This window comes from Ovis aries, chromosome 2 (assembly GCF_016772045.2).
Source record: "Ovis aries strain OAR_USU_Benz2616 breed Rambouillet chromosome 2, ARS-UI_Ramb_v3.0, whole genome shotgun sequence".
Classification (NCBI taxonomy): domain Eukaryota; kingdom Metazoa; phylum Chordata; class Mammalia; order Artiodactyla; family Bovidae; genus Ovis; species Ovis aries.
In genome coordinates, this window is record NC_056055.1 from 137,950,633 (window position 1) to 137,974,960 (window position 24,328).

General features: G+C 38.6%; 1 protein-coding gene across 3 annotated transcripts in view; it reads left to right on the forward strand.

The window, feature by feature from the left end:
* SLC25A12 (solute carrier family 25 member 12) overlaps positions 1-24,328 on the forward strand; it is a 99,089-nt gene that overhangs the window by 67,553 nt on the left and 7,208 nt on the right. For all 3 annotated transcript variants that reach the window (XM_012133795.4, XM_004004597.5, XM_042243724.2), the window contains 5 exons: positions 4,358-4,439; positions 5,752-5,910; positions 8,995-9,047; positions 9,436-9,516; positions 24,012-24,152. In XM_012133795.4, the coding sequence (XP_011989185.1) occupies positions 4,358-4,439; positions 5,752-5,910; positions 8,995-9,047; positions 9,436-9,516; positions 24,012-24,152 (516 nt within the window). The remainder of the gene's footprint in view (positions 1-4,357; positions 4,440-5,751; positions 5,911-8,994; positions 9,048-9,435; positions 9,517-24,011; positions 24,153-24,328) is intronic.

The following is a 24,328-nucleotide window of genomic DNA, read 5'->3' on the forward strand; positions in this document are numbered from 1 at the left end:
TTCACCCAGTTTTGTGATTGAGAAACTCCAGTTTCAGAAAAGTCTCATGTGTGCATGATTAGAGATTAAAAGCATATGTGTTGTAGAGGTAGTATAACAGTTATAGTGGTTATGAAAGATTTTAAAATCTAAGCCAAAATGCCATAACTTGAATTTCTTTAAAATATTTGATGTTGAAAATCACTTTTGCCTCAAAGTTACAGATTATGTTTGTTTTCAAATGAATTGTCCTTGAAACAGCATATCAGAATTAACTGGTTAGCCTCATTGTATTCAATCAATATTTGAAAAACTGACTGAAGCATTTTCAGTTAATATAATACTTTAAAGTGACACCAAGAAGGATTTTGCATTAATAAATGTAAAATAAAATTTAAATTATTTTGTTTCAGTTCAGTTGCTCAGTCATGTCTGACTCTTTGCGACCCCATGAACCACAGCACGCTAGCCTCCCTGTCCATCACCAACTCCTGGAGCCTACACAAGCCCATGTGCATTGAGTCGGCGATACCATCCAACCATCTCATCCTCTGTCGTCCTCTTCTCCTCCTGCCCTCAATCTTTCTTAGCATCAGGGTCTTTTCAAATGAGTCAGCTCTTCGCATCACGTGGCCAAAGTATTGGAGTTTCAGCTTCAACATCAGTCCTTCCAATGAACACCCAGAAATGATCTCCCTTAGGATGAACTGGTTGGATCTCCTTGCAGTCCAAGGGACTCTCAAAGAGTCTTCTCCAACACCACAGTTCAAAAGCATCAATTCTTTGGTGCTCGACTTTCTTTATAGTCCAGCTCTCACATCCATACATGACTACTGGGAAAACCATAGCCTTGACTAGATAGACCTTTGTTGGCAAAGTAATGTCTCTGCTTTTTAATATGCTGTCTAGGTTGGTCATAACTTTCCTTCCAAGGAGTAAGTGTCTTTTAATTTCATGGCTGCAGTCACCATCTGCAGTGATCTTGGAGCCCCCCAAAATAAAGTCTGACACTGTTTCCAGTGTTTCCCCATCTATTTGCCATGAAGTGATGGGACCAGATGCCATGATCTTCGTTTTCTGAATGTTGAACTTTAAGCCAACTTTTTCACTCTCATTCTTGTATAATTTCATCTCATTCTTGTATAATTTCTATTTTTGTATGTTTAGAATATATATTGTATCTAATTTAATAATGTATTGTTTAGATTTTTATGCATATAATCAATACAGTGAAATGTGCATATAACTTATAAATGAAATCATACAGTACCTGGCAGGAGTGTTCAGTCAGAAACAGCTGTTGAAGTCTGTTGACTTAAAGAATGATGGAGAAGACGGTGGGGTGACACAGGCCACCGCTCTGCTCGCTCCCCATTTTACAGTAAGACCTTTGGCAGGTCACCTGTCCTGTCCACAGTGTGGCCATCTGACCTGTGTGTGTACAGTGGACTGACTGACAAATTAGCACAGGGTGGTCTCAACTGTGGGTAGAAATTGCTGAGCGCAAGCACCCTTCTGATGGTCTCACCGGGGAATTTATTTCCAGAAGATTGAAAAACATTGGCCCCCCCCGAAACTACCACAACATTGTAAAGCAATTTTATTCCCGTCAAAAACAAGAAAGAAAGAAAAACATTGGACCCCTTGAGGGCTACATTTGGTCTCCAATCCTGAGTGCTTCGTAAAGTGCTTTCATCTTTTGGAGGACAGCAAATCTCTAAATAAAATTAGTAGCATTATTATAGTAATAAATGGAACAAAAAGTAATTATGCTTTTGGGTGGCATATATTTTTTTACTGTTCTCTGAATGAATAAAAATTAGACTATACACAAGGTTTTGTTAAAATGTTCTCTTTCCCTTTTTAAATTTCTAATAAAATATCAGTATTAAATGATTAATTGCTCACTTTTATTGCAGCATATAAATCAAACATAATGGATGGCTATGTAGTTGCTTGGGCTAACTTACTAGGAAAAAATGTATCCCCTACAAAATCATAATTATGTCCTATGTGCAATTTTTCGTCTTTTTATTCTATTTAAGATTCATTTATTGATTTATTTTTGGCTATGCTGGGGCTTTCTCCAGTTGTAGAGAGAAGGGAGCTTTTTGTTGGGCTTTCTCTAGTTGCAGAGCACAGAATCTAGGCATGTGTGTGGGCTCAGTAGTTGTGGCTCAAGAACTTAGCTGCCCTGTGGCATGTGGGATCCTCCCCATCAGGTATCGAACCATGTCCCCTGCATTAGCAGGCAGATTCTTAACCCCTAGAGCACCAGAAAAGCCCTCACCTTTTAAATAATGGTTTCTTCCATATATTAAATTCCGTTTTAGATGTAATGGATGTATGCTGCTGCTGCTGCTAAGTCACTTCAGTCGTGTCCGACTCTGCGACCTCATAGATGGCAGCCTACCAGGTTCCACCCCTGGGATTCTCCAGGCGAGAACACTGGAGTGGGTAATGGATGTATACTTTCAGCTAATTGTATGGGTTTCCCTGGAGGCTCAGATGGTAAAGAATCGACTTGCAATGCGGGAGACCTGGGTTCGATTCCTGGATTGGGAAGAGCCTCTGGAGGAGGCCATGGCAACCCATTCCAGTATTCTTGTCTGGAGAATCCCCATGGACAGAGAAGCCTGGTGAGCTACACCCCATGGGGTCACAAAGAGTCAGACACGACTGAGCGACTAAGCACACAACTTTGGTATACTGGGACAGTTGACATTTATACAATAGTGATTTTATTTGAAGTAATGATATTTGACTAATTGCCAGATTTTCCAAGGGTTTCATATTGACTTTTCATCAAACATTACTGATTTTCCTTCTTACTATAGAATTTATTGAACCATAACACTGTGACAAGCATAATGAGGTTTTAAAGATCTCTGCCTACAGAGATCACATTCAGGTAGTAAATATTAGTATTTAGATATCAGATGCTTTTGTTAAAAGAAATGTTTACTGTGGTGCACAATTTACAAAACAAGAACACAAAACCTTTCTATAGGCTGCTTCTCAAATTGTTAATAAATATCTGGTTTTGTCATTTTTAGCTTGCTTCATTGAACTTTGAAGAGATTGTATAAATGAAAGCAAATCAAAGTAGATTAGCTTTTTTCTTTCCTTTAGATTTTAGGCATGGAGTCCCTTTCCATTAAATTATTCTAGTGAGAGTATCTAAACTTTTTATTATGCTAGTGTTTTAAAAGCTCGTTCAAGTTGATATTTTTCAAGTTTTCTTATGATAAAACAGTATTTCATTCAGACTGTTATCATTTGTAGCTGCTATTGTTCACAATCAAAATATTAAAGAAGACTGACAATTACTATAGACAAATTATTTCAGGTCGTTAATGCTGTGAGATACCAATGAAATACCATTCTGAATCATAATAGAATTTTCCCATTTGCTTTTTTTTTCAAAACAGATTTTGTATTAGAACTACAAATGTGGCTAGGACAGTGGCTCTCAACCTAACTATACAGCAGGATGATTTGAAGCCTTTTAAAAATTTACAAGCCCCAGGCCTCAGGATATCTTTAAGGGTATCTTTAAGTCTTTCAGGTGTTCTCTTTGCATAGGCAGAATTGAGGAATACATAGGTGTAGGAGAGCAGATGCTCAGTAGCATAGGTGAGAAGTACTATAATTATCTAGTGGTTAAGCTTCAGAGCCAGAAGTAAGGGGGCAAAGGCTCTGAACTCTTGAAATATAGCAGCTATTAAAGTTTTTCACGTTAGCCCAAAAAGACATCTTTGACCTTGCTTATGTCTCATCGTGATAGTTCTAGTTATGTGATTTCTCCAGCCTTGATAGATGGGAGGGAAGCATCAAAATCAAACTAGGAGGCTGTTGGTGAAGGAAGTTGCAGCTGTCAAGCATGGGAAGCTAGCGCAAGCAGCTGCCTTGGATCCTGGTCGTATGAATGGTCGTATGATAGTCGTATGAATATGTTGACCTTCTGTCTAATGTTGACCTTCATCTAATCTACCAGAGATGGTAGATTATGATCGGTATTCTCTGATTGAGGAAACAAGATAGTTTTTATACGTTTTGGAAAGATTTTTCAATTTTAAGTTGATTAAAGCAAAGAAGGCCTAAAGATTTTATACCTAAAATATTTATTTCCCTGAAAGATTCACTTCTGTAGAATGATAGTATGTTCCCCAATAGTAGCGGATAAATGAGGCATTAACAGGCTTGTGAAAATGAGGGGGGAAAGCTACTGTATCTATTTGGCCAGATACGGTTTTTAAATGTGGATAGTAGAAGTATCTATTTCAGAATCTTAAAGTAACATAGCCAAATTATAGCTTTTTTTCATTTGCTGTATGCTTTTCCATTTTTTAAAAAAGTATTTTCTCCTCCCCCACAGCAATCTCATGGTTTAGGCAGGCCTATCTGGCTCCAGATTGCCGAGTCTGCTTACAGATTCACTCTGGGCTCAGTTGCTGGAGGTGAGTGACATGTCTGTGTGCTGTTTCAAGCTTGTGTTCATGTAATATTATCTCACTAGACTGGGACAGATCAGCAAAGGTGCAGTTCATTGTTCGCAAGGGTCACGAGTTCAGGGCTTTCTGAAGTGTTCTTTATTTTTACCTGTGATCAGAGGACTTGTCATAGCACAGCCATGGCCCCTCTGGCTCCAGTCTGTCTTCAGGACAAAAACCTCTGGAATCACGTGAACGTCTTGGATGCGTGCTGCATTCCGCTAGTTATTATGGTTAAAGCCAGTATGAAGAAATGGAGACTCAGACTGTTTTTTGGTGTTAGGAGTGAGGGAAGGTGGGAAATCAAGATTTGGGGTACAAATCCCAGATGCTTACAAAATAAAAGAACCTCTTAAAGTGATTCACATTTGCTTTTCTGCTTGTGTTTGGTGTCTTGCCTTTTTTCCCCCTTTCATCTTTTGTTGGTTGAAGAATATCTAGACTTGTTAGTGATTTGCTAAAATGAACCTCCCTTCTCCGCTCTTGGGCAAAATTTAAGAGGCTTTTTTTTTTTTTTTCTGGCTTACATCTCTCCATAGAATATGTGTAAAACCTGAAGTTGCTTTGTTGAGAAGAACCTAGTAGATGTGATTAAAATACTTAACGCTTTTTCAAAACAAGCCTGAACTGATGAAACTATTATTTTTTCTTTTCAGTCTCAGTTTTAGAAGTTGCAAAGCATGTTTTGGTTTTCAACAGTTGAAAATTTTAATACTCTAATTCATGTTATAAATTTTTTAGTGCCTGAGATTTTCTGAAGCCTGGCCTTTTTTTAAAAAACAGAACAAAACTGGGTTCTGTAAGTAGCGGGAGGGTCATGTTGAGATTTGGTTCCAATATTATAGCTGTAACTAAGGTCAATTTACCAAAGTGCTATAGTAAACTACATTGTAAATTTATAGCCACTTCTGTATACATATATAGTTATGTTAAGGGGTAACTGGTATAATATATGGACACTTATTGGAACATACAAAGAAATATGTTATATATAATAGTTTAACGTTAAAGAAAATTGTGTGTTGACTATCTAATGTTGGTGACAACTTGAAAATTCGCTACAGTTGTTCTCTGTAGCAGCTGTATTTATGGGTCCCAGTGGTTGCTAGCCTCTGATCCTTCAGCTGTGTATGAAAGAAAGAAAAACCACAGAAAGTCTCTTTTGTGAGAATAGATACTGTGTTCTATTTCCTAGTCCTCTGAGATGAGATTTGTTGTCCTTATTCTCCGTTTAATTGTGCTCTCTTTTAAGCCTAAAAATTGTTTGTTTCATTTGTAGCTGTGGGAGCCACCGCAGTATATCCTATAGACCTGGTGAAGACTCGCATGCAAAACCAGCGTGGCACCGGCTCTGTTGTAGGAGAGCTGATGTACAAAAACAGCTTTGACTGTTTTAAGAAAGTCTTGCGTTATGAGGGCTTCTTTGGACTCTACCGGGGTGAGTAAGGGAATCTCAGCTGCTGAAGTGAGTGAGTTTGTCTCACCACAGCAGACTTGGCCTCACTCATTATGAAAATCAGTGCGAAAAAAAAGAAAAAGAAAATCAGTGCGTAGCCTGTTCAGTCAGACCAGGGCTGTTGTTCTTTTTATTGTCTCCTTGTTCGTTTCCCCTTTTTACATTCTTGCTGGTAACTAGCTGTATTAGTCTGCAAACAAGGTCTTTATTTCTTATTTCTGCCATCCAAAGCCTGCATTTGTCTCAACAAATGCAGGGTTTGTAGTCACTGTACTCTACCAACTGAAGCACAGGTCTGCAGGTGGAATACAAGGATGACAGGTAAGAAATAGAGACCTGCTTTTCTCAGTGAATTATAAAGGAGAAATAACACCTCTTCTCTGTGAAAGAGAAGCCAAGCTGCCCCTTGGAGGTGAGTTTACTCTCTATTCAATTGTTTCAGCTGAAAGAAGTAGCGAATTTTTTTGTCTCTTCCAAGGAGACCATTCATAAGTCTTTGCCAGTGAGGCATCTGAAGTTTAAAAAAAAAACAGAAAAGGAAAGCTTTTTGCTCCACGTCTCATTCCTGCTCCACGTCTCATTCTTGCTCCACGTCTCATTCTTGCTCCCTTCCTCCTCTTAGCTTAGAGGCGCTGAGCGGAAGCAGACTGTCTTTTGCAGGGAATGTGATCACCAGCTGTAAGCTGAGCACAGTGCTGTCGGCGTCAGAGGCAGCAGCCCATGCAGGATTCTCCCCACCACCGTCGGCTTTGTAGGAACTTGTTCTCTTGGGAGAGGGAGACTTTCATGTACGTGTTTTCACATTAGAATTTAGAGTTTCCTTTGGGAGGGAGATTAATTTTTTAATGCCTTTGGGCGCCACTTGGAATTCTTTGAAAAACTCTCTACATGCTTGGGTCCAGGGCATGTATGTAATTTACTGTACTTGTTTGTTTGCACATAGTCTCATTAATCCTGAGCTAATTCTGAGCCTGAACAAAGACTGGGCCTGAACAAAGCTTTATGCTCGTGGACAGGAGGAGAAACACCTCTGATTGGTAATAGGTGCAGATACTCAAGTGAAAATGTAGCTCTGATGTACTTGAAGGAGAGGGTCACAAGGATGTTCGTTTTTGGCATTTTATTTAGGACAAGAGAAGAGAGTGGTTCTGGAATCAAATTAGGCTCCAATACCCTGCCCTTGAGAAGGAATGTGATGAATTTTCTTGAGATATTCAGAACTCTAGCCTGTCTTAAATTCTAGCCGTACAACAAAATTCTAGCTGTACAACGTGTGCAGAGGTGTACATGATCTAGAATGCAGATCTGTGGATGTCAGTCTTGTTTGAGACTTTATTAATCACTGCATATCTGAATTCTGTTTATATGAAACCTGAGGGTTAAGTGGTGCTAAGTGGTTTTTTCCTTTGACATCTCCAATCTTTCTTTGTTGAATAAGACTCTTTCTCCCTGTTGGGTATACCTTAAAAGAGAAGGAATCTAGACATACACACTGCACAGTTTACCTTCTCAATAGATGGATGCTTAGAGAAGATTTTATTTGAGAGAGGTGTCATATTATTTGGGTCCAGTATAGCAAGTTGGGGGTAGGGAGTGAAGAAATTATTCGCTTTATTTAAGATGTGAGCTGATAAAATCAGTCCTTTAAATGAGAAACTCTCATATTGGGGGGAAGATTGTAGGAGTCCTGTATATGAACCCTGTGTTGAGATTATCATATATTGCTTAGAGCTGGTCCATTATTTTGTCAGATGATTGACAAAACTGTTGACAGATTAGCCTAAATTTCTTTATAGGAAGCAATGATAAAATGACATAAACTATCAGTACTATATTAAAATTCTATGAGCCTTACTAAGGCAAGTTGTAAAACAAATACTCATGCTGACATGGTTGTTTGGGGCTCAGATTAAAAGTAATAAGGCCTGATAATCATGAAAGAAAGTTAAGACTGCCATCTGCTGATTTATTCTTTTAAATCAGCTGCTACCCATTAAAGGTGTGTGCAGATTTGTGTTTGTCATTGATAATTCAGTTTGACTGACAGTAGCCTGTATATACGATTACTTGCTGGCTCTCAACTCGTAGAAAATCACTCAGCAATATCCTCAAAGTAGGCTTAAGATCAACAGTGAGCATGCAAACACATACATAATTTCCCCTTGCCTGGATAATTTAAAGGCTATAATATGTTTATTGTTAGCATCTTTAAAAACTGCATGCAAAAATGTATTTTAACGATTTGGATAATCTATGTGCTTTAGAAAGTTGAGCCCTGTGAATAGCTACAGATGTTGAATTGTTTATATATTTTTTTCTTTTTCAGCTAGCCTGGAAATTTTAACTTTCTAAGAATAATGGTTTCCTTTATTTTAGGAGACTTCTTTTGAAATGACTTATGTTTGACATATATTAGTACATAGGCTAACAGTGGGCTGTGTTTTGCTTGTAGAGCATACCCATTAATTGATACTTTAAGCTGCATTTTTCTTTATAGTTTTGGCTTTCTTTTAAATGAGCACTAAGTTCTGCATTTCTCTAAAGAGAAAATTATGGGAGCTGATTTTCTGTAAGGGCCAAGCCACTGTGTGCTGTTACACAGGTAGCATCATTTGTGGCAAAACCTGGGTCTGCTTAACAGGATGCTTTCCAGAGCTTTCCCAGGCATTCATCATTGGCTGCTCTAAAATGTCTGTGTACGTTAGTATGTTGTCGGTTGTAAAGAGAGGGAATTGTGGTTCTGTTGTTATTGGTAGTGTTATGGAAGTAGAGAAGATCCACGGCTCCATTTCTTCCTTGGACTTTTTGAGAGGTGTTATATAACTAGGCTTTAAAGGAAGCATGCTTAAGAAAAGGATTTATAGCAACAGACAGTATAACATTGTATTTGACATAAATAATTATTATATACATATGCATAGTTTTCAGGATAATCCATTTTTTCCCATTTTTATGAAAATCCTAAGATGTTTGATGGGTAAATAATCTGGGGGAAAATGCCTTATTGGGCTTGTACGTTCGTGTCTAGTACATCTATGTTGCTAACAATTCTCTCTGTTTTCCTAGGTCTGATACCGCAACTTATAGGGGTTGCTCCAGAGAAGGCCATTAAACTGACTGTAAGTGGCTAACTCATTGAATTTATGTCATTTGTTTAGATTATCACTAAGCCAAAAATTAAAACTGCTGCTGGGACTTCCCTGGTTGTCCAGTGGCTAAGCCCCACACTTTCATTGCAGGGCCCACAGGTTCAGTCCCTGGTTAGGGAACTAAGATCCCTCATGCTGTGCGGCATGGCAAAACAATTTAAAAAACCAAACAAACCCAAACTGATGCTGCTAAGACTAGCACACTGTCGAGGCATTTGTAAAATTTTGAATTTATATGTAGACATCTGCTAATTTTAAATTTTATATGAGACTGTTTTGCTGACTTGGAAAACTAATAATGTACCACTAAAGGCAATGATTGGGAGTTCTGGTTAATTAATGTTGTCTTTCTAATTAGGTTAATGATTTTGTCCGGGACAAATTTACCAGGAGAGATGGCTCCATTCCACTTTTAGCAGAAATCCTCGCTGGAGGTTGTGTAAGTATTAATACTGTGATTTCTCATGACAACTATGTTCCTTTAGCCTTTTTGCACACCAGATATAATACCTGAGTGACATCCCCTCGAGCTCAAGGAATTCTAAGCAGTTTTCTCAGATTGTATGATTTTTTAAAATATTTTATTGCATAATCTAACTGGTTTTGAGGCAGAAAAGAGTATTTTTGTTAGCTCAGTCTGTTAGAAGCTCCTGAAACATTACCTTTCACACTTTTTGAAGTTCTAATTCTGTTTCTTGTTTAAATATCACAGAAAACAGAATAGTGGGTAGAGTTACCATTTATTTTTATTGACTGGAATAAGTGTGAGGTGACTGATTAATTGGGCCCTTTTATTTTAGGTGTAGGAGTGAGTAAATCATTGTAGTATCATTACAATTTCCCTTCTTTTAGGGACCAGAGCAAGCAACCATAAATATGTTGAAGCTGTTGACAATTCTCAACACAGAGACTTTATCTTTAAAGTGTGAGCATGACATTGGATTTTGTCTAATTCTCAAATCTAAGTTTGCAGCTCAGCTAATTTGTGGTGTCCCTTTCACATTTAGTGGTACCTAATTTGTTTAATCCATTTTGTCCCTGAAGCCTTTAATGACTTAACATTTGACTTGGCTGACAGTCTTGGCTCAGTCCTCTTCAGTTGTTTGTGGAACTGAGGTGATGAGGTCTGTAACCTTTGCAGCTTTTAATTCAGAGAAGATGCCCTGAGGGTCAGAGAGAGGTCGCTCTGGATTCTCCTCCTTCATATTTGTCAGCCTGGCACATACCTAGGTCCTTACCTTTCTGCAGCCAAAGCTCTTAGGGAAGGGTAGCTTGGTGCACTCCCTTGTGTGTTTATGTGTGTTAGCTTCTGCACCTTCACGTATGCCCAAGTGCATTCTCAGAAAGAAGACTCATGTCTTTGGCTATCTCTCTTTTTTTCATGAAAGACAAATAATAAGCATAGACTAAGACCTTTGCTAGCTCTTACTATAGTTTCTCTTCATCTTTATTCCAATTAGATGCTACAACTGTTTCTCTTCAAATTAAAGACCCATTGCAAATCATATTCTTTTTCTCAGTGGTTTTAGTTTTAATTTGGTTAAGAAATTTCCTAACTCAGCTTTGTCACAACACATGTTATACATTTGTCAGGAATCTCTCAAGTCATGTTCTCTTGCTCCATATAGATAATTTTTTTTTCCATTTATAATATCCAGAGGTTTTTGCCCATGAAACTGACTTGTAGTTACATTATGATCAGGTATTTGGTTCCTTTGTTCTTCCTAGGTAAAGACACTGTTTCTAGGTTTGAACTTTGGGGATTTCTGTTGAAGTCTGCGGTACCTCGAGGGTTGTACTGACACTCTACATTTCTTCCTTAATCACGACTCTCTTCTGGAGGCTTAGATGGATTGTCTAGCTGGAAACTGACAGCATGAAAAATAGTTGGGTTGGGCTCTAAGCAGAATGATTTCATTGTCTACAATTCTTCACCACAAACACTTCTGCTTCCCTCTTCCCTCTAAATCTCTTCATTCAGGGATAAAAGGAAATGCACAATTATCAAGTTTCCACTGATAAATTCGATCACACTACAGTGTAAGTGATTGGTGAAGCACAATCTGCTACTTCTCCCGAAAGTCTACTTATTTCAATGGAGAATAAAGCCCTAAACAAAGAAGAGGTCTCTGTTGATAGACTATCAGGCATTGTGGAATATAGGAATAGTCTTTTTGCTGAATGAAATCTGGTAAGCAGTCACCAGGTGAACACTAGGGAGAGTGGCTGCCTGAGAGGTAGGTGGATAGTAGGGGTGTGTGTGTGTGTGTGTGTGTGTGTGTGTGTGTGTGTGTGTGTGTGTGTGTGTGTGTGTGTGTGTGTGTGTGTGTGTGTGTGTGTGTGTGTGTGTCTGTGTGTGTGTCTGTGTGTGTCTGTGTGTGTCTGTGTGTGTGTCTGTGTGTGTGTGTGTGTGTGTGTGTGTGTGTGTGTCTGTGTGTCTGTGTGTGTGTGTCTGTGTGTCTGTGTGTGTCTGTGTGTGTGTGTGTCTGTGTGTGTCTGTGTGTGTCTGTGTGTGTCTGTGTGTGTCTGTGTGTGTCTGTGTGTGTCTGTGTTGCTTAGTCATGTCTGATTCTTTGCAGCTCCACGGACTGTAGCCAGGAGCCAAGCTCCCTGTCCCTGTGTGTGTGTTGCTTAGTCATGTCCAGCTCTTTGCAACTTTGTGGACGGTGGCCCACCAACCTCCTCTGTCCATGGAATTCTCCAGGCCAGAATACTGAAGTGGGTAGCCATTCCCTTCTCCAGGCGATCTTCCCAACCCAGGGATTGAACCTCGGTCTCCTGCATTGCAGGCAGATTCTTGACAGTCTGAGCCACCAGGGAAGCCTGATCATAAAAACCTTAGGATCCTGGGTATGGGCAGTGATAGGATGTGGAGTGCCCTGTGGGTATTTGGCTAAATGCTGTGAGTGCCACCAGGCAATGGGAGTGAGGTCACTCAGTTTTAAAGATGTACTTAATGTGTTAGCCTAACACAAGTTAATTCAGAAGAAATAGTCAGTATTGACTTTATAGGTTTTTTTCTTAGCAGAAGGGGTAGCTAGGACCAGGGCCTCAGGTTCCCTACATGTGCAAGGGAAAGTTTGCTGCTCTGAAAATGACCGTGCTGTCCTTTAGGCAAAATGATGTACACTGACACGATCATGCAGTAACCAAGAAATGAAACTATCTGGTCCTTAAGCATTATGTATTTTCTTGTTTTTTGTTTTGTGATCTATTTTTTAAAGTATATGACATTAGATACCTGCAAAAGAGAATGCATTATATAGATTAAAAGTTATAATAAAATGAGCATCCATAAACCTACCACTCCGACTAAATATTGCTATTATCATTGCTGCTGGGTTTTGTTTTTACTCTAGTACTGATCTGCTAGAATGTTAATGAGCAGTAGGGACTTTTCTTATTGGGTTGAACATTTTATAGGCATGGTCTCATTATTCTTTCTAATTGGAGTTGAAGAAAATAAACCCTGAGAGAGAAGATATAGCACTTAGTGAATGACAAAATTGTCAGTCAAACCACTTTTGTCTCCAAATCTCTGTTAGTACATATTTGGTATGTTTTCATTCTCTTTCTTTCTTTTATTCATTCTCATTCAACAACCTGTCAAGGCTGAGAAAGATTTAGAGTTTCCTCCTGTGCAAGGAACCAGACTTAAGATATGTTTATATCTGATAGAAAAAGGGTAGTTCTGACCATTCTCACCAGATAAACTTCATCTTAAGTCTAATCATATTCCACTTTGGTAATTTGAAAGTAGAATTTCTTATCATGATTTACTTCATTTCTACATGTCACCAAAAAAAATACATGCTTATGATTATAATTCATAATAGCTACCATTTCTTGAGCATCTTGTACTAGACTGAACACTTTATAGGCATTATCTCTTTGTTATTCCCAGCTATTAATACAGTTGAAGAAACTAAAAGCTCTGAAATCAAGCACTTAGTAAATGGAAAAATTGAGATTCAAACCACTTCTGTCTCTAAATCTGTATTCTTTCATATCTGGTATATGTTTCTATTCATTCAGTCTTTCACTCATTCTCTAATTCGTTGAATGATTGCTATATTTAAGGAAAAGTTTTGAAATAATAGCTTTATTGAGATAGAATTTCTATATCATGTAATTCCCCACACATGAAGTAAACAGTTCAGTAGCTTTTAGTATAATCATAGAGCTGTGCAGTGATCACTATAGTTAATTTTAGAACATTCTTATCCCCCAAGGAAACCTACTACCCTGTCTCTAATGATTCACCATTTCTGGACATTTCTTTTACATGGAATCAAACAACATGTGGCCTTTTTTTCTGGCTCCTTTGACTCAGAGTAGTGTTTTCAAGGTTCATTCATGTTGTGGTATGTATCAGTATTTCAAGCCTTTTTATTGCTAGATAATATTTCAACATAATTGTATATAGGTAATACCTATATATAATATATATAAGTAATACCTATAAATAATATATAGGTAATACCATATTTTGTTTATTCATTCATCAGTTGTTAAACATTTGGGGTTTTTCCACCTTTTAGCTTTATGATTAAGTGCTGCTATGAACATTCATGTAAAGAGTTGTGTGGACATATATTTTCATTTCTTTTGTGTATATACTTAGGAGTAGAATTGGTAGGTCATATGGTAACTAATTAGTATTTTGAGGACCTGTGAGATCATTTTCCAAAGTATCTGCACCATTTTGCAGTCCTCCCAGCAATGTATGAGGGTTCTTATTTTTCCACATTCTTGCCAATACTTACTATCTGTCCTGTATAGCCATCCTAGTGGGTATGTAGTGGTATCTTACTGTGACCTAATGACTGGCTCTGTTGAGCATTTTTTCATGAATGTACTGGCATTTATATATCTTCGGAAAGCAATCTATTCAGAATATTTGGCCATTTATAGTTGGGTTGTTTGTCTTATTATTGAATTTAGGAGTTCTTTATATATTTAGTGTACCTTAGCAGATACATGATTTCCAGATATTCTTCACCTTCTTGACTGTCCTTTTGCAGAATTGAACTTTGATTTCAATGAAGTCCAACTTACCTTTATTTTTTGTTGTTTGTGCTTTTCATGTCATGGCTAAGAAGTCATTGCCTAATCCAAGATCATAAAGATTTATACCTCTGTTTTCTCCTAGGGGTTTTATAGTTTTAGATCTTACATTTAGCTCTTTGATCTTTCACACAAATTTTTAACCTTATTTTGCAGTATTTTGCTTTGAGCAGAGATATTACCAAATGAAGGTTTTATTTTTTTATCTTGTTATATTTCCTCTTAATGTTTGTATATACGTGATCGTGTCCATGCACAATATTTTTTAAACCAGATCCAAGTTTTGTTAACTCTGACTTCCTGATTGGAAATGCAAGCAGCTCTCGCTGCTTTTAAGGGCAGCAGAAAATCACAGTGGAGCTTCTCACTTTGGAAATAGATGCGACCTTTGGGAAAAAAATCATAAACAGAGTGTGCATTTTCATAATTTAAATCTTCATCATGAATGTTATCCAGACTTACTTTATATCTATATTAAAGTCTTCTCAAGAAACACTTACTAGTTCAGAATTTATGATTTAGGTATGATTGCTTGTTTTTGTTGTTATTGTTTCTATAACTTGAATTTTAGATGTAATAATTTCTCCACCCTTTTTTAGGTGGAGATGGGGTAAGAGTATATACATGTGGGTACAGTTACTCAGTAAATGTCTGTTATGGGTGCATATGAGTAATGTATATGTAACAACAAGCTTCAAATAATTTTTCTCATTGTTCTCATAGGTAAGCCATCTTTATCAGGCTGTATGTTTTTATTTTTCTATAAGAAAGTCTCTCTTTATATATGTATAAGTATATACATATTTGTATATACACATATTACATGTCCATATCAGACATAAATATAATTGTTTAATTATGATATCTGTTGTGTGCAGAATAATACTATGTCAACTCAAAATTTTTCAAAGTACTTTCACATACACTATTATCATCTCCTATAAAATGGGTAGATGAAGAACAGAAGCTCAGAAAGTCCACCTCTCACCTCAGATCATACAGCTAATATACGTTGCAGTTTTCATATATTCCCAAGTATTTTGATTTTAAGATCAACTCTTTTTGTTCTGTAATACTATCTTAGGAAATCAAATCAAGGCCTTGTCCATTTATCAAAATAAATCTAGATGGATCCATTCAACTTTGTAGTGGCTTTTCTTTTTTGGAAAATATTATATGGATGTATATTATAATACTTTAACATATATCTGAATATATATGTTATTTAGATATAAAATGTATTAAAAAAATCTTAGATGTCAGCTTAATGAGTTTTAACAATTGTATACACCCATGAAATCAGCACTCAAGAGTGAGATGAAGAACATTTTACCCCAGGAAATTAATTCATGCCTCTTTCCAATCAGTCATGCTTCCCCTCGCCTAAGCAGCCACTGTTCTGATTTCTGTCAACAGTTTTGTTTCTTCTTGGATTTCATATCTCCAGACTCATACAAAATGCTTTCTTTTATGGTTGGCCTCTTTTGCTTAATAAAGTGTTTACAAGAGTCATCCTTGTGTGGGTATCAGGATTGGGTTTTTTTTGTTTGTTTTAATTTTACTGAGCATTATTCCATGGTATGAATTAACTACAATTTGCTTTCCATGCTTCTATTGAAGGACATTTTGGATTGTTTTCAGTTTTTATCTATTATAAATAAGGTTGTTATAAACATTATTTAGTACCTAAGAGTAGACTAGGGTAGATGTATATTCAGTTTATTATAAAAGAAACTGCCAGTTGGTTCTTTGACGTGGATGTATCATTTTACAGTCTCATCGGCAGTGTACAAATATTCCAGTTACTCCCCATCCTCAAAATGTTTGATATTTTTAGTCTGTTTCAGTTGTTCTGGTTGGTCTGAAATGATATCTAGTTGTGGTTGTAATTTGCATTTCTCTGATGCCTAAAGATATTGAGCATCCTTTCATGTGTTTATTGGCTGTTTATCTTTTTAGGTGAATTATCTGTTCTAGTCTTCTGTTTTTATTAGGTTACTCATTGTTACTGTTAATTTGTAGGAGTTCTGTATACATCATGGATATAGTCTGTTGTCAGATATATGTGTTATGAATATTCTTTCCAGTCTGTGACTTACCTATTAATTATCTTAATGGTCTCTGTAGTGGTTTTATGAAAGAAAAGGATTATGTGAATTTCTTAGACATGTCCGTAAACCTAAGTGGGAAAAAATTTAGTGTCTCTTTGAGTCAACAGAGAAGTCCCTTGAAAAGTCTAAAGGGACTGACCTATATGTATTTTCTAATGATCTCTCTGGTTAAGTATCTGTTTTTATGTTGTTAAATTCTAGCCAGAGCACTTAGGAGCTTCCCTGGTAGCTCAGCTGATTAAGAATCTGCCTGCAATGCAGGAGACCCTGGATGGATTCCTGGATCGGGAAGATCCCCTGGAGAAGGGATAGGCTACCCCCTCCAGTACTCTTGGGTTTCCCTGGTGGCTCAGACAGTAAAGAATCTGCCTGCAATGCGAGAGATCTGGGTTCGAACACTGGTTTGGGAAGATCTCCTGGAGGAGGGCATGGTAACCCACTTCAGTATTCTTGCCTGGAGAATCCCCATGGACAGAGGAGCCTGGCGACCTACAGTCAGTGGAGTCGCAAAGAGTCAGACACAGCTGAGCAACTAAGCACAGCACAGAGCACTTGCCTAACTGATCACATTTACCTACTTCTAAAAGGATAAGTCATAAGATTCAAAATGTATATATTGCTCAACAGAGGACTGATGGCCCCAGTATGCTGCAGGCATTTTCATAGCCCTGTATGAACATACGTCTTGGAGAACGCATCCGTTCCCTTGTACCTTGCTTTCGGTCAGTGTGGTGCTCTCACCTTGGTTACTGCGCAGGAGCTATGTGAGGTAGATGAGGTAGACGATGGAATCTCTGCTGTCATATTAGGAAACCAAGGAATGAAAAGGTTATGACCCATCTACGGTTACAAAGCTAACAACCATATAGGTCGACAGCTTTCCAAACCCGGATCTTTGTGTTCTTTTTTCTCCCTTTGGCCTCTGTGTACACATGGGCTCACACACCACCATATCCATGCCCATACAGGTGTAGCAAGAGTGTAGCATGCTCCCACTTGTTAGTTGGAGCATTTACTAATCCTGGGAGCCCGAAGTGGTAGCTCACTAGCTCCTTAAGCCATGTCTTTCTCAGCAAGCTGAGCTTGTAGATCTCTATAAAGAGCTGTTTGGAAATGGTCTCTTCAGCTCCCATCCCCAGGAACCAGTGTGGTCTCAACTTTATCCTTGCATACTTACATGAACATACACACATATGCACACATATTAAAAGTCCACATATATTATGTCAGTATGTGTAATTTAATCTATTCATATCTCTGAACACCCTGGCATTTATCATCACTCCTTTTAAACTATGACTGTCTTGGGCCATTTTAGAGTGAACCATAGTGTTTCCCGTTGCTTTATAAAATAATGCTTGGTGGATGGCATTGTGAGCCAGAGCCACTGTCTCTCTTCATCCTGCTTGAGTCAAAATGACAACTAATTCTATGACTCTTATTTGTTTTTCTGGTTGTTTTAAATACATATATTTTGTACATCTGTTCAAGGAGCTGATATGGCCTTAAATTGAAGTTAGATTTTCACTTGTCTCTGTAAGGGAAGACTTTATAAAATGAATTGTTTAGATTGGACATTTGGCAGTTGGAGGGAAATAGTTTCAAACTATAAGAGACAACAGATCAAAGAGGGAAGTAAACAGGGGACTTGGTGCTCGGGGGTGGAGGGGTGGGGGTGGGGGTCACGCAGCCGGTGGCAGGATCCCCAGCGTCTTTGTGGTCTTTGCCCCTGGGTAGGATTATGCGGGCAGGTCGAACAGGCCCAGTCCTGTGTGCAGCCCCTTGGTCTCAGGCACATCAAAGGTGAGTGGTGACATCTCAGTATTACATCCTTTTCTCCTGACTTTTGCTGTCAGCTTTGTCTGTTATTCACTCAGTCGTGTCCAACTCTTTGCGACCCCGTGGACTGTAGCCTGCCAGGCTCCTCTGTCCATGGAATTCTCCAGGCCAGAATACTGAAGTGGCTTGCCATTCCTTTCTCCAGGGGATCTTCCTTACCCAGGGATCGGACCTGGGTCTCCTGTATTACAGGCAGATTCTTTACTGTCACCAGGGAAGTCACTAAAGCTTTAATAACTAAAGCTGTCAGCTTTAGTTTGTTTATTTTCCCATTAAAAAATTATGCAACACAAGATGATATGGAGGTTTTCCATTTTCTATTTTCTGTTGGATGTGGGTAAGCCTCATTCAAAATGAGATTTGTTCTGTCTCGTTGTGTCATTTGTAATTCAGTTCTGGAACAAAGAAATGACAACTTAATACTGAAAAATGGAAGCATCTAAGTCAGTTTTAATATTAATGCTTACATCTCTTTAAAACAATAAACAACAAGTTTGAGAGGGAAGTTTAGCAGTTAGAGGTTAGAAATTAATTTTGGTGATTTGATGAGTGAAAAAATTCACCAGAGGTATTATTGTATGAAATGGTGTGCTAGTTAACACAAGTGCAAGGTAGGAAGGTAGGAAGACATCAAATTACACAGTGTTCATTTAAGACTACATAGCTGTGTATCATCATGTTTTAACCTGAAGTTTTATTTATCTCAGTGTCTATTATTTCAGATCACTAGCTTTGGAGAAGGCAATGACAACCCACTCCAGTACTCTTGCCTAGAGCCTAGCAGGCTGCAGTCCATGGGGTCGCTAAGAGTCAGATGTGACTGAGCGACTTCACTTTGACTTTTCACTTTCATGCATTGGAGAAGGAAATGGCAACCCACTCCAGTGTTCTTGCCTGGAGAATCCCAGGGACGGCAGAGCCTAGTGGGCTGCCATCTGTGGGGTCGCACAGAGTCGGACACGACTGAAGTGACTTAGCAGCAGCAGCAGTAGCAGCAGCTTTACTTAGTTTGATTTTTTTTGAAGGCCATATATGCATAGGTAGATAAGCCTATTAAAAATTTTGGATCCACAGATAACTAGGGCTAACTAGTTTTTTCAAATGCATTTAAAGTATATGCATTCCCAAGTTTACCGTGGGGAAGCATGTATGAGAGAGGACCTGGTCTGCAAAAAGAGCCATTGTTTCTAAGACCAGTTCTGTTTCTTACTTCTGGTGGCAGGGGTGGGGGTTGTTTTTTGTTTTTGAGTAGTTAGTACATTCATTTGATTCAGAATTTAAAAGATACAATGGCATATGCTTTGCAAATTCTTTCTCCTATTTACTTCTCCTCCCAGGGGTGCAATCAATGTTTTCATCTCTAATCTGTTCTGCTTTTGATAAACTTAACTAAATTTTGACATATTAATGGGTGCCTAATGTTTTGTTCTGTTTATGTCACTTAGCATGATTTTATTACCTAATATAGACTGAATAAGAGCATAGAATTATTTGTGCTTAAATATTTACTTATTGGTCATTTTAATTTTTTTGTTTAATTTTGTTGCTTTTAAAAATAGCAAATGTCAGCCTACTTGTAAAAATACAGATACTTTTTAAATTGAAAAGTTACTATATTTTTATTTCACACTTTAACACATCTGAAATTCTGTATATTTAGTAATTATATTTTGGAGAAGGCCATGGCACCCCACTCCAGTACTCTTGCCTGGAAAATCCCATGGATGGAGAAGCCTCGTGGGCTACAGTCTGTGGGGTCGCTAAGAGTCGGATACGACTGAGCGACTTCACTTTGACTTTTCACTTTCATGCATTGGAGAAGGAAATGGCAACCCACTCCAGTATTCTTGCCTGGAAAATCCCAGGGACGGCCGAGCCTGATGGGCTGCCATCTATGGGGTCGCACAGAGTCGGACACAACTGAAGCGACTTAGTAGTAGTAGTGATTATATTTACTGTAAGTAGTATTTTATTTTCCCTGTGAATATCTGTTATTAAATTCATGATATCAAAATCAGTAGAGTCTTAAAATAGAGGAGAAATGATATTTTCCTGATGTGTTTGTTTCTTAGAGGGCAACAGTTAAGGATGTGATAGCATCATAATCTTGTTCTTTGTCACCAGATTTTCTTATCAGAGTAATTGAATTAGTTGCAGATTTTATTCCCCCTTCTCCCTGTTCCCAGTTTAATATGTATGAGAGTGGTTAACCTCAGAGCTTAAAAAAGGACAGTGCATATTTGCCTTGTGTGTTTTCCTTTAAGTGTTATACCCAAAGTTTTAGACAAATCAGATAGCAATCTTTATTATTCAGTGTTTCTGTGTTATTGAACTCAGGCTTGGCTGCTTGTATCTTGAAAGCCAGTACTTGAGAAGTAAGTGTTGGTTAGAAAAGGAAAGGTTGCTTAATTCAGGAGGCCAGCAATCTGGGCAGAAGGCAGACTCGTGTCCAAAAACCAACTTCAAAGATTCTGCTCAACCGTGAAAGTTTTTAAAGGGAGAATCATCTGGGGAGGGGGATCAGTCTTCATTATCTTCCACTGTGTACAGAGTGAGTGGTGAGAGAATAGGGCAGGGCTCCTGCAGTCTTGTACTAAGCCTGAAGTCGCCATCCTCCCCCTGCATGGGGGGCCTTCGGTCCTATAGAAGTCAGAGGTAATTTGTTATGTCTATTTCTTGGGGAGGAACCAGAACCCTGCCTCCTGCTGCATTGTTGTTACTTGACTGCTCCTGCTTTGTCTCTGGGCTTCTGCTCCCTCCCTTTCCTGAAAAGCAACTCTTTGAATCTGTCCTTTGGAACTCAGGGAAGGTCAGGGAGGCTGAAGGAAGCCTATTTCCTACAAACTAGAAACAGGAGACAGAAAGGATCCCACAGGGTCTTGTTCCGTTTCATCTGGATATTGTCTATATATTCCTAGGTCTGTCATAAAGTTCTTAAACATGATCATTTTTAAAGAAGAGATAGATCATGAAATTGGTAGAAATTTTCTCCTTCAGTCATAGTGGAGTACATGCATAAGTGTGAAACAAACACATAGGTGTGCGCCTTGCTTAGAGTGTCATTGCATTGTTTCCACATTCACTTGTCGTATTTCATGTATTTTACATATATGGGAACATAAATATATATACGTTTAGTTTTGTGATTGTGTCCAGTGAGTTGATGGGACTTAGTATATGTTGTTACTGTTGTTCAGTTGCTCAGTCGTGTCTAACTTTGTGACGCCGCGGAGTGCAGTATGCCAGGCTTCCCCATCCTTCACTATCTCCCTGAGTTTGTTCAAACTCATGTTCTTTGAGTCGGTGATGCCATCTGACCATCTCATCCTCTGTCACCCCCTTCTCCTCCTGCCTTCAGTTTTTTCCAGCATCAGGGTCTTTTCCAATGAGTCATGTCTTCGCATCAGGCGGCCAAAGTATTGGAGCTTCAGCTTCAGCATCAGTCCTTCCAATGAATATTCAGGGTTGGTTTCCTTTAGGATTGACTGGTTTGATCTCCTTGCTGTCCAAGGGACTCTCAAATCTTCCTCAGCACCACAGTTTGAAATTATCAATTCTTTCTAACTGATGAAAGCAAGCTGAAAGAAAAGTTTCTTTTATGGTCCGACTCTCACATCTATCTGTACAAGACTACTGGAAAAACCATAGCTTTGACTATACAGCCCTTTTTGTATATGTAGTACAGGTGCTGGGTAACAGATCTTAAAGGCGTGTAATGGTTAATGTGTTTGTGTTTTCCTTCTTTTAGCTGTACTGTTTTAATTGAAAGCCTATTACATGTACATGTAGGAAGAAGTTTGGAGAGTTGTTAAATATAAACTTCACTAAACTGACAGTTATTTCAGAAGAGGAGGGGGGACCTGTGTCTGTGTGGTTGGGGGCACAATGCTATTTGGAATATTCCTACTCTGCAGGATTTTACAGTTTACTAATGATTAAAAACATGAAAGAACTTTGTATTTATTTAAACATAATGTCCATATTTAATGAGTAGAACCCAGGGGTTGACCTCATCTGGTGGTGGTGAATTTGGGGGATTATAATAAAAATTTATGCTTTTTTTTTTAATCTGCTTTAGTTTAGAACATAAAGCGCATTTTCCCAGAGATAGTCTTTGCAACCATTATTTAAACAAGAGATTTCAAGGAAGTAGTAAACTTTTATAATTGGTTTGGTCCTTAATACTAGCTACAGGAGCAATTACTTGGATTATCATTTTAACATAATTTTTCACCCAGCAATCCTTTTCAAAGTATTGTCTCCTTGGATTGAAACATTGAAATACTTTCTCCTGCCTGCAGTGCAACAGATTAAGACTCAGAAGCAGGGGCAAATCAACATGTAAAATTGGATCAGTCGTCATTCAGGAACCTTTGTACCAGTGGTCTGGGTTGTATAGATTTGGGAGTTGCAGGAAATCCAGAGAGAGATAGCAAATTGCTGCGCCCCAGTACTCGGTGGACAAAAAGAGGATTAGGGCCCTGAGGAATCCAGGGCAATCAGCTTCCCACCAAGAGGAAAGGAATCTTGTGTCAGTGTTGGCAGTTGTGGATGTTGATAGGAATGAGGGATCAGGGTGAGAACAGGAGTGTTTTGTTGGTTTATAGCCCCTGGTCAGTTAAGAGAATGGTCTGGGACTTTTTGCTGCCCCTTGGAAAGGGGGTGTGGAGGGCTGTGGGTTTTAGAAAAATGAACAGGAATATGAGTGAAGGTGAAGTATTGAAGTGGCATTGAATGTGGCCTGTGGGTTTTATGGGTGTTTACAGTCCTTCTGTACCTGTGGAATTCCAGTGCCCAATGAGGCTCCTGTTTCACATGTGACATGCTATTACAGTGAAGTTATGATTATGTAATGTAATTATGATTATACGAGTGTGGTTCTGATTATATAGTGTAAACAGCTACACTTAAGATGACAATGTGCAAATGAGATTTTTTTCACTTCATGAATGGAAATGTATATATATTTATGTTTTAAAATTTTTATTTATTTTTATGTATCCCTATGTGTACACGTACACGTTTGTTTTTTTTTTTTCCTTAGGGAAACCAGAAAAGGAGTTGGTAGCAGTTTTGTTAAACATTCTCTCTCCTCCCCTCAACAGATTTCCAGTGCACATACACTTTCATTATCTAAATTTAAATATCTCTATGGTCGCTCACCATGGGTGAGTGTGGAGTGTGGCTTTGGTTTGCCCTCTCTTGTACTTGTGATAACTAGATGCTCCATTTCCCATCTCTGTCTTGAACAGTGTGTCTAGTTTGGTCTTGAAATGATACTGCAATTGTCCTTCCAAATTATCTTCTTTTGTGTGGATGTAGTTGCAGAGTTTTGTTCAGGATAATACATTTTAGAGTTTGAACCAGAGGAGACTTGCCACCTTTGACTAGCGTGGGGCAAAAACACCTCTGTGTTAATTGCTCTACAGTCCAAGAAAGTGGCAGCATGTAGTTGAGCTAAGGAGACTGCTTGCTTTCAAGAAGAGGAAAGAAGCTGTGTAGATCTGAATTTTAGCTCCAGCTTGGTAGAAGATACCAGGCAATCTCCTACCATCTCTTTCCCTTTCACTGGAGCACCAGCTGCCACATCTGGCTTCACTTTTGTTTTCCAAATGAGTTTATTAGTTTTGCCATTTTGGATATGGCTGGGTTGACCCAGGAAAGACTGGTCTGGGAAACACTCCTGACATTTCAAATAGAAGCAAAACTAGACATAAGTTGATTTGAGACAGAGTTTGGGGCCATCCCTGTGAGCCCTTCCAGCATCAGCCAAAGCATCGGACTCTCATTCCCCTCCCTGCCAAGGGGGAGGGGTAAAGAGGTGCAGTGTGGAGGTCCCCAGATTTCTTTTGGCTCTACTCCGGTCAGTCGGGCTCTGATATGGAAATCTGCTCTGTCTCTCCTTCCTTGCCTGCAGGCTGGCGGCTCTCAGGTCATCTTCACTAACCCTCTGGAGATAGTAAAGATTCGCCTACAGGTAGCTGGAGAGATCACCACAGGACCCAGGGTCAGTGCCTTGAATGTGCTCCGGGACCTGGGACTCTTTGGTCTGTACAAGGTGGGTAGATTCCCTTGGGTTATCTCAATAGAGAGGGTGTAGTGTACTCCATAGAAATGTGAAAAAAATGTCAAAACCAGACTTCTTCCCCATAAATGGAAAAGCAATCTTGTCCAGCAGGGTAGTTCCTATAGTAGAAAATCAAAACAAAAAGAAAAAATCAGGACACTTCTATT